The 14,715-nt window shown below is 43.2% G+C and overlaps 1 protein-coding gene across 1 annotated transcript in view; it reads left to right on the top strand.

The window, feature by feature from the left end:
- Positions 1–14,715, top strand: part of LOC311108153 (solute carrier family 35 member F1-like) — a gene marked incomplete at both ends in the record, with an annotated part of 80,826 nt that overhangs the window by 22,733 nt on the left and 43,378 nt on the right. Inside the window, one exon of the mRNA XM_084150779.1 lies at positions 4,079–4,206. Within this exon, the coding sequence (XP_084006905.1) occupies positions 4,079–4,206 (128 nt within the window). The remainder of the gene's footprint in view (positions 1–4,078; positions 4,207–14,715) is intronic.

Below are 14,715 nucleotides of genomic sequence, written 5' to 3'. Positions count from 1 at the left end.
AATGGAGGAGAAATTTGGGGGACACACACACAGTGACCTTGAGGATGCCCATTTCACCTAAACTACCTCAGTTACAATACCCAGTCACATAGTATGTGAGACAGTCCGCACCCCCACACCTCTAAGGATAATACATGGCCTAGTGGTGGTACCTACCCAGGCTGAACTAACACATAGGGAGGGTATACTGTTACAATAATATTTTTTAATAATCTATCAGCAAGTAGCCTAGCCTACAATTACAAGAGAATACATTCAGTACATGAATGAAGCCAATAGACTAGTGGTCTCAAATATATTGTTAATGAAACGATGTAGGCATTATGACCTTTTTAACCAATAAGAAAATATGTCAAATGACTTGAATAGCCTATGGGAAAAGTGTAAAAATGTGTATTCGCATCAGTAGGCTAAGTGACTGAAATGCATCAGAGAAGTATTGGAAAGTTCAGGAAAACGTCAGGGAAGCTCATCAGGTAGGCTATAGGCCTAATGTGTGTGTGTGTGTGTGTGTGTGTGTGTGTGTGTGTGTGTGTAGAGAAGATCTGCATTGCTTTCAATTGCTAGACTAATGATCATCAGCACTCAGCTCAACTTAGCTAACATTTCCCAGCCTAATTGTAACCAAATATCCAAACAGAGATTCAGTGAAAAGAAAGATTGATTTATCAAGACAAGTTCCAATGCTTGTCTCAAAGCAGCAATGACGCTGTCCCAATCAAAACGGAGCTGGAATTATCAGTTGACCACACATGGCAATTGCTTTAAATTTATAATAACCAGTGGTAAAGTGCTATCTTTTTAGGTAGCCTACCGGAGCACAATTCTTTATTATTATTACATAATCATTTCTGAATGAAAGTTGATACCTACATGTAGCCTATTGTAGGCTATAAAATCATTTAGAATATACATACAATAAACCTACATCATCCAAATTACACGATTGCCTATGTCTACACATAAGTGGCTCAATGAAAATGTTCTATTTTTAAAATCCTAAAACACCAAATTAGGCCTACCTTATTATAAATTAGGCCATCATCACTGTCAATCGTGAAGGATAATTCTTCACGTTTTACAGGTGAAACGTCCATGCTGCATGCATGCCAACCATTTGATCCCAATCAGTTTCATGGGAATATGCATTTCGATCTTCTTGAATGAAGTAGACTAAGTAGCATACTGTTTAATCGAATTTTAGAGCAGATGGAGTTAAACACAGCCACCTGTATTTTGTTTCAATCAAAGCATATTTTAGCCTATGGCACCTGCTGTTGAGTTCTGTCCACATGAGAAAAGAAAATCAACATTTCAGCACAATCATCCTAAATTGTCATCAGAAATTACGTGGTGTTTTTGGTATAACAGTAGCCTAACATTATCTATGCTATTATATTCGGTTTGTTATGTAGAATACTAATTAATCAAGACATAGCACCATTCTGAGAAGTGGCGGAGTGTGGAAGAGGCACTACACCCCTGATTTATAACGGTTGGATGACTTTGGGAGTTTTATCTCTAACTACTTTTTACACCATCGCAGCAGCGCAAAAGATTTGGGAATGACCCAAAATCATATGGGGCTAAAGCCCCAAAAGCAACATCCTGGTGACGTCCCTGGTCCTTAGAGAGATGTATAGAGAAAGAACACACAGTGACATCCCTGTTTAACCTAACAGATAACCTGCTCTTGAAGCTGGACACTAAGCTATGGACATAAAGCTAAGTAAATACCCCTGGACTTTTAGGAAACATTAACCTTTCTCCTCGTGAACAGTGGCAGGCTGGCTGATTTTTGTCCTGTGTGACCTGTACCCAGTGATTGAGCTTGAACACGTCCCAGTGGATTGTAATGGCCTGTAGTAGAGCACAGAACCATCAGAGTCTGGGAAAGGAAACAGCTCCCCATCACAGCACTGCACTCTGCAATCCCTCCAGTCAAGGAAAGGAAGCCATTTTGAACTATTTCCCTACAAATGTTTAACTCCAGGAATCTGCACAACTGGTGGCATATCTCTGTGTGCTTAGAAAGACTCTCAATATATGCAAATGCATAGTAATTAGAAACAATTTCATTCAGTGCATCTGTTACAAGTTTATGTAATTATTCAAGCACTGCAAAATGGGTTACAGCAACTGTTTCACAAACACAGACTATATGCTCATAGCTACAGTATTAGCTTAGATTTCTTATAAAGCACCAGCACATTTATCAGTGTTCGAACGGTATCAGTGTGCAAGACTATAGCTACCGTAGTAATAACCCCACCAACCTGTTTGACAGTTTGATGTTTTTGAGCATGAAAATAATTAGCTTTTGGATGCCTCCTACCCGCTCCTCTGTAAATAGTGTTGGACTGAAGGTCTGCACACGCTTCTTTGTTGTCTCTAATTATTCGTCCTCTCCTGCCTGACACTCTTTCTCTCTCTCTCTCTAACCACACTCGGATCCCAGAGAGCTGTCTTTTGCAATTATGGTCATAAAGAAAAGCAGACATTTTAGAATGCTCTCATGTTGTGCTAAGAGATTACTGCACACAGTGCTAGCTATAATAACTGAAAACAAATAACTAGCTAGCCGCATTGTTCTACTGAGATTACAGGGAGGTTTTTTTCCTCCCATGATCATTGGGAAGAGGCTGACTTCTCTCAAGGGTGGTTTTGTTTATCTGTTTGTTTTGTCATGTTAATTGCTTCCCTCGTTGTATCTGTCTTCTAATTAATTTTGAAATGTTAGCCATGCACTGAAGCTGAAAGGGAAATCTTATATATGGATGTTAAGGCTTATAAGAAGCTTACGCACTTAACTCTAGTCAATGCTACATGACCAAAGGTATATGGACACCTGCTCATCGAACATCTCATTCTAAAATAATGGGCATTAATATGGAGTTGGTCCCCCTTTGCTGGTATAACAGCCTCCACTCTTCTGGGAAGGCTTTCCACTAGAACATTGCCGTGGGGACTTGCTTCCATTCAGCCACAAGAGCATTAGTGAGGTCGGGCACTGATGTTGAGCGATTAGGCCTGGCTCGCAGTCGGCGTTCCAATTCATCCCAAAGGTGTTCGATGGCGTTGAGGTCATGGCTCTGTGTAGGCCAGTCAAGTTATTCCACACCGATCTCAATAAACAATTTCTGTATGGACCTCGCTTTGTGCAGGGGGCATTGTCATGCTGAAACAGGAAAGGGCCTTCCCCAAACTGTTGCCACATAGTTGGAAGCACAGAATCGTCTAGAATGTCATTGTATGCTGTAGTGTTAAGATTTCCCTTCACTGGAACTAAGGGGCCTTGCCTTAACCATGAAAAACAGCCCCAGACCATTATTCCGCCACCAAACTTTACAGTTGGCACTATGCATTCAGGCAGGTAGCGTTCTCCTGGCATCCGCCAAACTCAAATTCGTCTGTCGGACTGCCAGATGGTAAAACGTGATTCATCACTCCAGTGAACACATTTCCACTGCTCCTGAGTCCAATGGTGGCGAGCTTTACACCACTCCAGCCGACGCTTGGCATTGCACATGGTGATCTTAGGCTTGTGTGTGGCTGCTCGGCCATGGAAACCCATTTCATGAACCTCCCGACAAACAGTTATTGTGCTGACGTTGCTTCCAGAGGCAGTTTGGAACTCGGTAGTGAGTGTTGCAACCAAGGACAGACAATTTTTACACACTTCAGCACTGGGCAGTCCCGTTCTGTGAGCTTGTGTGGCCTACCACTTCGCGGCTGAGCCGTTGCTGCTCCTAGACGTTTCCACTTCACAATAACAGCACTTACAGTTGACCGGGGCAGCTCTAGCAGGGCAGAAATTTGACAAACCGATGACGGTTTGTCATTGACAGCCATTCTACTGCCAATGTTTGTCTATAGAGATTGCATGGCTGTGTGCTCGATTTTATACACCTGTCAGCAATGGGTGTGGCTGAAATAGCCGAATCCACTAATTTGAAGGGGTGTCCACATACTTTTGGAAATATTGTGTATATCCACCAAAAACATCTCATTAGCATACAGTTATATTCCCTGTGGGAACAGACGTTGTTAAAACATTTTTCTCTTATCCTCTTCACAGGTGAGGAGAATCTGCTGGCAATACTGAAGAGGCGATGGTGGAAGTACATGATTCTGGGATTGATAGACATCGAGGCTAACTACCTAGTTATCAAAGCCTACCAATACACCACACTAACCAGCGTACAGGTGAGTCTGTTTACATCAATCACATCTGAACCTGTGTGTGTGTGTGTGTGTGTGTGTGTGTGTGTGTGTGTGTGTGTGTGTGTGTGTGTGTGTGTGTGTGTGTGTGTGTGTGTGTGTGTGTGTGTGTGTGTGTGTGTGTGTGTGTGTGTGTGTGTGTGTGTGTGCGCGCGCGCGCGCGTGCAAACGTGTGTGTAGGTGTTTGTGTCTACTATTTTATTATGCTGGTCCCTAGACATCCCCCTGACTGGTCAGCCATAAGACGGTAAAACAGCAATGGCCTTTGTTGAGTCCAGACACGTAGGCAGAAATTGCCGTGTGGCTGGGCCTGAGTAAAAGTGACTGTGCCAACATTTTCCAGCAAAAATACCCAGACATCAGTAGTGTAGTCGTGGTGCATGGAAAAGTGGTTATACTCAACATTTCCCAAACGGCCTGCCTGGCGAATGAATAGGCGACCTGTGTGAAAGATTCGATGAAAAACAGATGTAGGCTACTCTGAATGACCTAAAATCATGGCAATGCGAAATACATCCACCATGATATCCAGAATTAAATAATAGGCTTAGCCCTTATGGCTGATATATTAGGCTAAGGGACCAGATAAGCCGATGCTAGTTGCTGCTGATTCATCTCTGTATTGTACGTTTTGCTAGAGGACATTTATGGGTTACAAAAAAAGGCCTAGGGTACATTAAATTCCATACACCATGGTTTCCACATATTTCTACCCTAATATTACTAATCTTGTATAACTTTTCTATGCTGTACACTTTGCCACATGATTTCTGTAGGCCTAGGCTATTTCGTCTATAGGGGAAATGGTGATCGCTACCAGATCGAGTCTGGGCCCTGGCTGAAATCTCATAGCCTGTCTCTAAAGCTCTTCTATAGAGAAGCAAAATGAAGAGTCTAAACTGTAGAACTCATGAGACATGGGAATAAATGCACAATTCTCGTTATGAATGCGAATATCAGGAGTCAGAGAACAGAGCGGAGTGCGGAGCTGTCTGGTGCTGAAATCTTTGATTCGACTTTTGTGGGCTCAGCCAGCGCCGGCCAAGCCGCATTACCTGCTCATGTGGTGCTGAATAATATCATCCTATGCTATGGTTTCACACTCACACTTTTCGAACCCATATTGGCAAATATTTCACGACTGTTTTTCTGTAGGCTACTTTGTGCATGATTTCTCTATTACACTACATCATTGATATGGTGTATACACTATATATCCAAAAGTATGTGGACTCCCCTTCAAATTAGTGGATTCAGCTATTTCAGCCACACCCGTTGCTGACAATTGTATAAAATCGAGCACAGTACACAGCCATGCAATGTCCATAGACAAACATTGGCTGGACTTACTGAAGAGCTCAGCGACTTTCAACGTGGCACTGTCATAGGATGCCACCTTTCCAACAAGTCAGTTTGTCAAATTTCTGCCCTGCTAGAGCTGCCCCGGTCAACTGTAAGTACTGTTATTGTGAAGTGGAAACGTCTAGGAGCAACAACTGCTCAGCCGCAAAGTGGTAGGCCACACAAGCTCACAGAACAGGACCACCGAGTGCTGAATCATCTGTCCTCGGTTGCAACACTCACTACCGAGTTCCAAACTGCCTCTGGAAGCAATGTCAGCACAACAACTGTTCGTCGGGAGCTTCATGAAATGGGTTTCCATGGCCGAGCAGCCGCACACAAGCCTAAGATCACCATGCGCAATGCCAAGCGTCGACTGGAGTGGTGTAAAGTGAATCACACTTCACCATCTGGCAGTCCGATGGAAGAATCTGGGTTTGGTGGATACGTGGAGAACGCTACCTGCCGGAATACTTGGTGCCAACTGTAAAATTTGTTGGAGGAGGAATACTGGTCTGGGGCTCTTTTTCATAGTTCAGGCAAGGCCCCTTAGTTCCAGTGAAGGGAAATGTTAACGCTACAGCATACAATTACATTCTAGACGATTCTGTGCTTCCAACTATGTGGCAACAGTTTGGGGAAGGCCCATTCCAGTTTCAGCATGACGATGCCCCCGTGCACAAAGCGAGGTCCATACAGAAATGGTTTGTCGAGATCGGTTTGGAAGAACTTGACTGGCCTGCACAGAGTCCTGACCTCAACCCCATCGAACACCTTTGGGATGAATTGGAACACCGACTGCAAGCCTAATCGCCCAACATCAGTGCCCGACCCTCACTAATGCTCTTGTGGCTGAATGGAAGCAAGTCTCCAAAGCAATGTTCAACATCTAGTGGAAATCCTTCCCAGAAGAGTGGAGGCTGTTATAGCAGCAAAGGGGGGACCAACTCCATATTAATGCCAGGATTTTGTAATGAGCAGGTGTCCATATACTTTTGGTCATGTAGTGTATCTCCACTACACTACTTTGAAACGCATTTGTGGGGATTAAGAAGTGAGTATACGCAATACCCTCTGAAAAAAGTGGCAAACAGCTTATTGAACAAAGAAGCAAGGAAGAATAGAAAGCCCTGAAAGTGTTTTCATTAAGCCCAAAAGTGCACACTTTTTGCCGTTTGAAAACAGCCACACACAATACAATACAAACACTTTAGGCCTATATCTTGAACTGTACGGGTATGAAACTTACGGGTATGAAATTAAGAGCTCACTTTGAATAAGCAAACGCTACTCTATAGGCATTCAGACATTAAGTCATTATGCATAATACAACGGCAGGTATGAATACAACAGCTCAGTTTGAATCAAACACATATAGGCGGGGCCTACCAAGGCAGGCATGAAAGCATTAGGCTAAATTGTTAATTAACAGTATCCAGTCTTACCTTTCTTGTGTTTCACATTTTACAGCACAAGGGGTAGACGCCTAGGCATGGTGTTGAAGATGGAGATTATATCATCATAGTTGAAAGAGTCACTGAGTTCCATTTCAAAGGACAACCAGGCTAAATTGTTCAGCATGCAAGATCTGATGGATGTTTTGATACGGCCTGGAGTGGAAAAGTAGCCTGACAACTTGCACTAAATTCTTCCACTGCTCTGTCATTCGCTACATACTTTAGTCTGAGACTGCCATCATTGAAGTTGTTTGTGGAGAGGAGGGGCACGAGGGGTGTTGTACAAAACAAAGTCATCAGTGATTGGATCGTCTCTAACCAATCAGAATATCAAAGCTAATGACACATTTTTAAACCGCCACTTTACCCACGTGTGTTCTGGCTCTGGCCCAACCCATCGGTTTCTGGACCAATCAGACAGCCCAGAATGTGTTTGCATTCGGTAAAGGATCGGGGAGGTACTCCGATCCAGACTGATTGCGGAGAAGAAACTAACGTTTGTGGGTGTGGCGTTTGGCCGGAGCAAGGAGTCTGGGTAGCCAGAAAAGTGGAGAAGTCATAGGAAGGGTGATGATGGCCCTTAGTTGTTTATTGATGTTAGGGAAAATGTCAGGGCTACAGCTGTCTAAAACTTCAATAAGGGATGGGAATTCCTCACCTCCTAAACATGCTTCATTCAGCATCTTCAGCAGAGATATGATAGCGATCACATGGGGCCAGCAGTGATTATTTCAGTGCAAAAGTCCTAGACCTTGGTAGACAGGCCACTGCTGCTCTCATTTAGGGCTGACCCCAATTAGTCGACTGGTCGATTGCTTGGTCATTAGGCTGTTGGTCGACCGAGATTGTTTTCGTCAAGCAGAAACGAATAAAGTGCCTTTGGAAAGTATTCAGACCCCTTGACTTTCTCCACATTTTGTGACTTTACAGCCTTATTCTAAATGGATTTTAAAAATAAATAATCCTCAGCAATCTACACACAATACCCCATAATGACAAAGAGAAAACAGGTTTTTAGAAATCTTTGCAAATGTATAAAAAAACTAAAACAGAAATACCTTATTTGCATAAGTATTCAGACCCTTTGCTATAAGACTCGAAATTGAGCTCAGGTGCATCCTGTTTCCATTGATCATCCTTGAGATGTTTCTACAACTTGATTGGAGTCCACCTGTGGTAAATTCAATTGATTGGACATGATTTGGAAAGGCACACACCTGTCTATATAAGGTCCCACAGTTGACAGTGCACGTCAGAGCAAAAACCAAGCCATGAGGTCAAAATAATTGTCCGTAGAGCTCCGAGACAGGATTGTGTCAAGGCACAGGTCTGGGGAAGGGTACCAAAACATGCAGCATTGAAGTTCCCCAAGAACACAGTGGCCTCGATCATTCTTAAATGGAAGAAGTTTGGAACCACCAAGACTCTTACTAGAGCTGGCCGCCCGGCCAAACTGAGCAATCGGGGGAGAAGGGCCTTGGTCAGGGAGGTGACCAAGAACCCGATGGTCACTCTGACAGAGCTCTAGAGTTCCTCTGTGGAGATGGGAGAACCTTCCAGAAGGACAACCATCTCTTCAGCACTCCACCAATCAGGCCTTTATGGTAGAGTGGCCCGACGGAAGCCACTCCTCAGTAAAAGGCACATGACAGCCCGCTTGGAGTTTGCCAAAAGGCACCTAAAGACTCTCAGACCATGAGAAACAAGATTCTCTGGTCTGATGAAACCAGGATTGAACTCTTTGGCCTAAATGCCAAAGCGTCACGTCTGGAGAAAACCTGGCACCTCCCTATGGTAAGCATGGTGGTGGCAGCATCATGCTGTGGTGATGTTTTTCAGCGGCAGGGACTGGGAGACTAGTCAGGATCGAGGGAAAGATGAACGGAGCAAAGTACAGAGAGTTCCTTGATAAAAACCTGCTCCAGAGCGCTCAGGACCTCAGACTGGGGCGAAGGTTAATCTTCCAACAGGACAATGACCCTAAGCACACAGCCAAGACAACGCAGGAGTGGCTTCAGGACAGTCTCTGAATGTCCTTGAGTGGCCTAGCCAAAGCCTGGACTTGAACCCGATCGAACATCTCTGGAGAGACCTAAAAATAGCTGTGCAGCGACGCTCCCCATCCAACCTGACAGAGCTTGAGAGGATCTGCAGAGAAGAATGGGAGAAACTCCCCAAATACAGGTAAGCCAAGCTTGTAGCGCCATACCTAAGAAGACTTGAGGCTGTAATCACTGCCAAAGGTGCTTCAACTAAGTACTGAGCAAAGGGTCTGAATACTTATGTAAATGTGTAATTTCTAAAAACCTGTTTTTGTTTTGTCATTGTGGGGTAATGTGTGTAGATTGCTGAGGGAAAAAAACGATTTAAGTAATTTTAGAATAAGGCTGTAACCTAACAAAATGTGGAAAAAGTCAAGGAGTCTGAATACTTTCCGAAGGCACTGTATATATATATATTTGCGCCCATCTCAGTGAACTAATCCATTGTGGAGGCCTAGACTAAAAGTAAATGTGCCCATTTGGGGATCTGATAGTATTTCTGATTGGCTTAACGCACCACCACTAATGACCTGTAGAGCTTCTCAAAGTAATGTTTTCTTCGCCATAAACAGCAGGCAAACAAAGTCTGTTTTTACATCCATTGAGAATGACAATAGTTCCTCAATGTATTTGAAAATTCTTTCCTGCTCTCTCCCTTTCAATAACCACTCAGCGTGAAAGGGAAAAATGTCATGCTCTGATCCAGTGGAAACGTCATGAAATAGGCCTACTTGATTACTTCTTTTCAGTGCTTGACTTGGACTGAAATAGGTTCCGTTACTCATTTTGGGTGCTGGTACTGTTTTATATTTATATTTACAGTCTGAAGTTTACATACACCTTAGCCAAATACATTTAAACTCAGTTTTTCACAATTCCTGACATTTAATCCTAGTACAAATTCCCTGTCTTAGGTCAGTTAGAATCACCACTTTATTTTAAGAATGTGAAATGTAAGAATAATAGTAGAGAGAATGATTTATTTCAGCTTTTATTTATTTCATCACATTCCCAGTGGGTCACAAGTTTACATACACTCAATTAGTATTTGGTTGCATTGCCTTTAAATTGTTTAACTTGGGTCAAACATTTCGGGTAGCCTTCCACAAGCTTCCCACAATAAATTGGGTGAATTTTGGCACATTCCTCCTGACAGAGCTGGTGTAACGGAGTCAGGTTTGTAGGCCTCCTTGCTCACACACGCTTTTTCAGTTCTGCCCACAACTTTTCTATAGGATTGAGGTCAGGGCTTTGTGATGGCCACTCCAATACCTTGACTTTGTTGTCCATAAGCCATTTTCCCACAACTTTGGAAGTATGCTTGGGGTCATTGTCCATTTGGAAGACCCATTTTTGACCAAGCTTTAACTTCCTGACTAATGTCTTGAGATGTTGCTTCAATATATCCACATAATTTTCCTTCCTCATGATGCCATCTATTTTGTGAAGTGCACCAGTCCCTCCTGCAGCAAAGCACCCCCACAGCATGATGCTGCCACCCCCGTGCTTCACGGTTGGGATGGTGTTCTTCGGCTTGCAAGCCTTCCCCTTTTTCCTCCAAACATAACGATGGTCATTATGGCCAAGCAGTTCTATTTTTGTTTCATCAGACCAGAGGACATTTCTCCAAAAAGTACGATATTTGTCCCCATGTGCAGTTGCAAACCGTAGTCTGGCTTTTTTATGGCAGTTTTGGAGCAGCGGCTTCTTCCTTGCTGAGCGGCCTTTCAGGTTATGTCGATATAGGACTTGTTTTACTGTGGATATAGATACTTTTGTACCTGTTTCCTCCAGCATCTTCACAAGGTACTTTGCTGTTGTTCTGGAATTGATTTGCACTTTTCGCTCCAAGGTACGTTCATCTCTAAGAAACAGAACGCGTCTCCTTCCTGAGCGGTATGAGGGCTGCGTGGTCCCATGGTGTTTATACTTGCGTACTATTGTTTGTACAGATGAACGTGGTACCTTCAGGCATTTGGAAATTACTACCAAGGATGAACCAGACTTCTGAGGTCTTGGCTGATTTATTTTGATTTTCCCATGATGTCAAGCAAGGAGGCACTGATTTTGAAGGTAGGCCTTGAAATACATCCACAGGTACACCACCAATTGACTCAAATTATGTCAATTAGCCTATCAGAAGCTTCTAAAGCCATGACATCATTTTCTGGAATTTTCCAAGCTGTTTAAAGGCACAGTCAACTTAGTGTATGTAAACTTCTGACCCACTGGAATTGTGATACAGTGAATTATAAGTGAAATAATCTGTCTGTAAACAATTGTTGGAAAAATGACTTGTGTCATGCACAAAGTAGATGTCCTAACCGACTTGCCAAAACTATAGTTTGTTAACAAGAAATTTGTGGAGTAGTTGAAAAACAAGTTTTAATGACTCCAACCTAAGTGTATGTAAACTTCCGACTTCAACTGTAGGTGTGGAGCTCCACAATACTTTTTAGCTAATATTCTGTTAGAGGAACAGGAGCTAAAGCAGCAGAAAATTTGAGGTGCTGGTACTCAGCTCCGGTGAGCTTCTTATCCCTTGCGCAAAAAGCCTACAGCTGTGTCTGTCCTGAGCTCACTGGCGCTGGAAACTCTGAGGGCCCAGAATATTTTATACAATGCTAGCGCAAGCTTTGTGCTGGGCCCAAGTTAATAGTTGATACAATGTTTCAAGTTCGTTGCAGACAGGCCATGTGTAGCCAATGTGATTTATAGGATATTTATTTTTATCAGGATATTTTCTACCTGCAGGCTGTAATGTTTTTATTTGTTGGCTTTATGTAGGCTATTTTTACATAGTTGGCAATCGAAGTTACTTTTTAGGTTTGTATCATTTTCATTTAGATTTGGATAGAATTTTGATTAACCACATGACAATGATTTTGAGATATGAAGACGTTATTATAAATTAAATGGAACTGTTTCACGAAAATTTGCATATGAAAACTGGCACGCAGATCGGTAGAAATTGTAATATAAATTGGCATTCAACATTAGAAAGGTTGCCGACTCCTCGTGTGTAGCCTATTACCGGCAACTTCAGGAGAGTAATGGCAGAGTCTGCGAAAGCCAGCAGGAGTTGGAGGAGAATAGTTGGGTCAGGTTTTTTTCTTCTGGTTATCTAGATCTCTGGCGGCCTCTTGAGGCATTTGTCTTATTTCATCAAACAAAGCGCTTTAAGCAGTAGACAAGCTCAATGCATATAGATGATTTTATTAAAACACATAAGGTGGGGAGAACAAGTATTTGATACACTGCCGATTTTGCAGGTTTTCCTACTTACAAAGCATGTAGAGGTCTGTCATTTTTATCATAGGTACACTTCAACTGTGAGAAACGGAATCTAAAACAAAAATCCAGAAAATCACATTGTATGATTTTTAAGTAATTAATTTGCATTTTATTGCATGACATAAGCATTTGATACATCAGAAAAGCAGAACTTAATATTTGGTACAGAAACCTTTGTTTGCAATTACAGAGATCATACGTTTCCTGTAGGTCTTGACCAGGTTTGCACACACTGCAGCAGGGATTTTGGGCCACTCCTCCATACAGACCTTCTCCAGATCCTTCAGGTTTCGGGGCTGTCGCTGGGCAATACAGACTTTCAGCTCCCTCCAAAGATGTTCTATTGGGTTCAGGTCTGGAGACTGGCTAGGCCACTCCAGGACCTTGAGATGCTTCTTACGGAGCCACTCCTTAGTTGCCCTGGCTGTGTGTTTCGGGTCGTTGTCAAGACCCAGCCACGACCCATCTTCAATGCTCTTACTGAGGGAAGGAGGTTGTTGGCCAAGATCTCGCGATACATGGCCCCATCCATCCTCCCCTCAATACGGTGCAGTCGTCCTGTCCCCTTTGCAGAAAAGCATCCCCAAAGAATGATGTTTCCACCTCCATGCTTCACGGTTGGGATGGTGTTCTTGGGGTTGTACTCATCCTTATTTTTCCTCCGAACACGGCGAGTGGAGTTTAGACCAAAAAGCTCTATTCTTGTCTCATCAGACCACATTACCTTCTCCCATTCCTCCTCTGGATCATCCAGATGGTCATTGGCAAACTTCAGACGGGCCTGGACATGCGCTGGCTTGAGCAGGGGGACCTTGCGTGCGCTGCAGGATTTTAATCCATGACGGCGTAGTGTGTTACTAATGGTTTTCTTTGAGACTGTGGTCCCAGCTCTCTTCAGGTCATTGACCAGGTCCTGCCGTGTAGTTCTGGGCTGATCCCTCACCTTCCTCATGATCATTGATGCCCCACGAGGTGAGATCTTGCATGGAGCCCCAGACCGAGGGTGATTGACCGTCATCTTGAACATCTTCCATTTTCTAATAATTGCGCAAACAGTTGTTGCCTTCTCACCAAGCTGCTTGCCTATTGTCCTGTAGCCCATCCCAGCCTTGTGCAGGTCTACAATTGTATCCCTGATGTCCTTACACAGCTCTCTGGTCTTGGCCATTGTGGAGAGGTTGGAGTCTGTTTGATTGAGTGTGTGGACAGGTGTCTTTTATACAGGTAACGAGTTCAAACAGGTGCAGTTAATACAGGTAATGAGTGAAGAACAGGAGGGCTTCTTAAAGAAAAACTAACAGGTCTGTGAGAGACGGAATTCTTACTGGTTGGTAGGTGATCAAATACTTATGTCATGCAATAAAATGCAAATTAATTACTTTAAAATCATACAATGTGATTTTCTGGATTTTTTTTTTAGATTCTGTCTCTCACAGTTGAAGTGTACCTATGATAAAAAATTACAGACCTCTACATGCTTTGTAAGTAGGAAAACCTGCAAAATCGGCAGTGTATCAAATACTTGTTCTCCCCACTGTATGGAAAAATACACGTTTACAAATTTCGACCAATCGATTGGTCAAAAGAACAGACGACTTTCGGTCGACCAAGATCTTTTTTAGTCGGGGACAGCCCTACTCTTATTTAATATTGATCCTCCTGGAACCGGGTATGCAGCTCAGTCAGCTGTCTATCCAGGACGATGAGTCTAGTGTTTTTGGGCAGCTGCTCTAGACGATTTTGAATTGAATGTATTTGGATATGAATGTAACATTTTCAAAAAGTTGCCCTTATTAAGGGCCTATTCACTATCCCTATGTCTATGTAGTGCTATGTCCTGTTTTGCGCATAGAACCACTTTGACGTGATCACGATTCCTCTCTACAAATGAATAGTCCATGGACTCGCGGTTAAGTTTATTTAAAACATTACCCCGGCTTTGATTGTGATGGCTTTGCACTATAGCCTTCAAATTTATCCAGTGCAAAAGAGTGGGGTTTGCTAGCTTGGTGCTTGAAGCATGCCTCACAAAGGTGCTTCCAATCCTTATATCTGTCTCTAACAAATGAGTCTTCCATAGTGGCCTCTGGGAAATGTCTACACAGTTTACAAAAAAGAGTGTAACTTGTCGAACTGTATTCCAGCCTGTAAAACTGTCCATACCACTTCCATAGCGGGGAACACACATTTTGGTTGTGTGGGTGGTTTGTCAACTAGAGTTAAGACAAATCCGCAGGTGGGGCTGGGCGATGGTAAGCTGGGCTGTGGAAGTCGAAGCAGTAGCTAATCTCATGGGCTAACATGCTAGCCTCCTCATGGGCTGACGATGACTCTGACAGATTGGGTTTAGCCAATGGAGG

The sequence above is a fragment of the Coregonus lavaretus genome (genome assembly GCF_964263955.1).
Source record: "Coregonus lavaretus genome assembly, chromosome: 33".
In the NCBI taxonomy this organism is placed as follows: Eukaryota; Metazoa; Chordata; class Actinopteri; order Salmoniformes; family Salmonidae; genus Coregonus; species Coregonus lavaretus.
The sequence above is the reverse complement of the archived record's forward strand: the minus strand, read 5'-3'. Positions and strand labels throughout refer to the sequence as shown.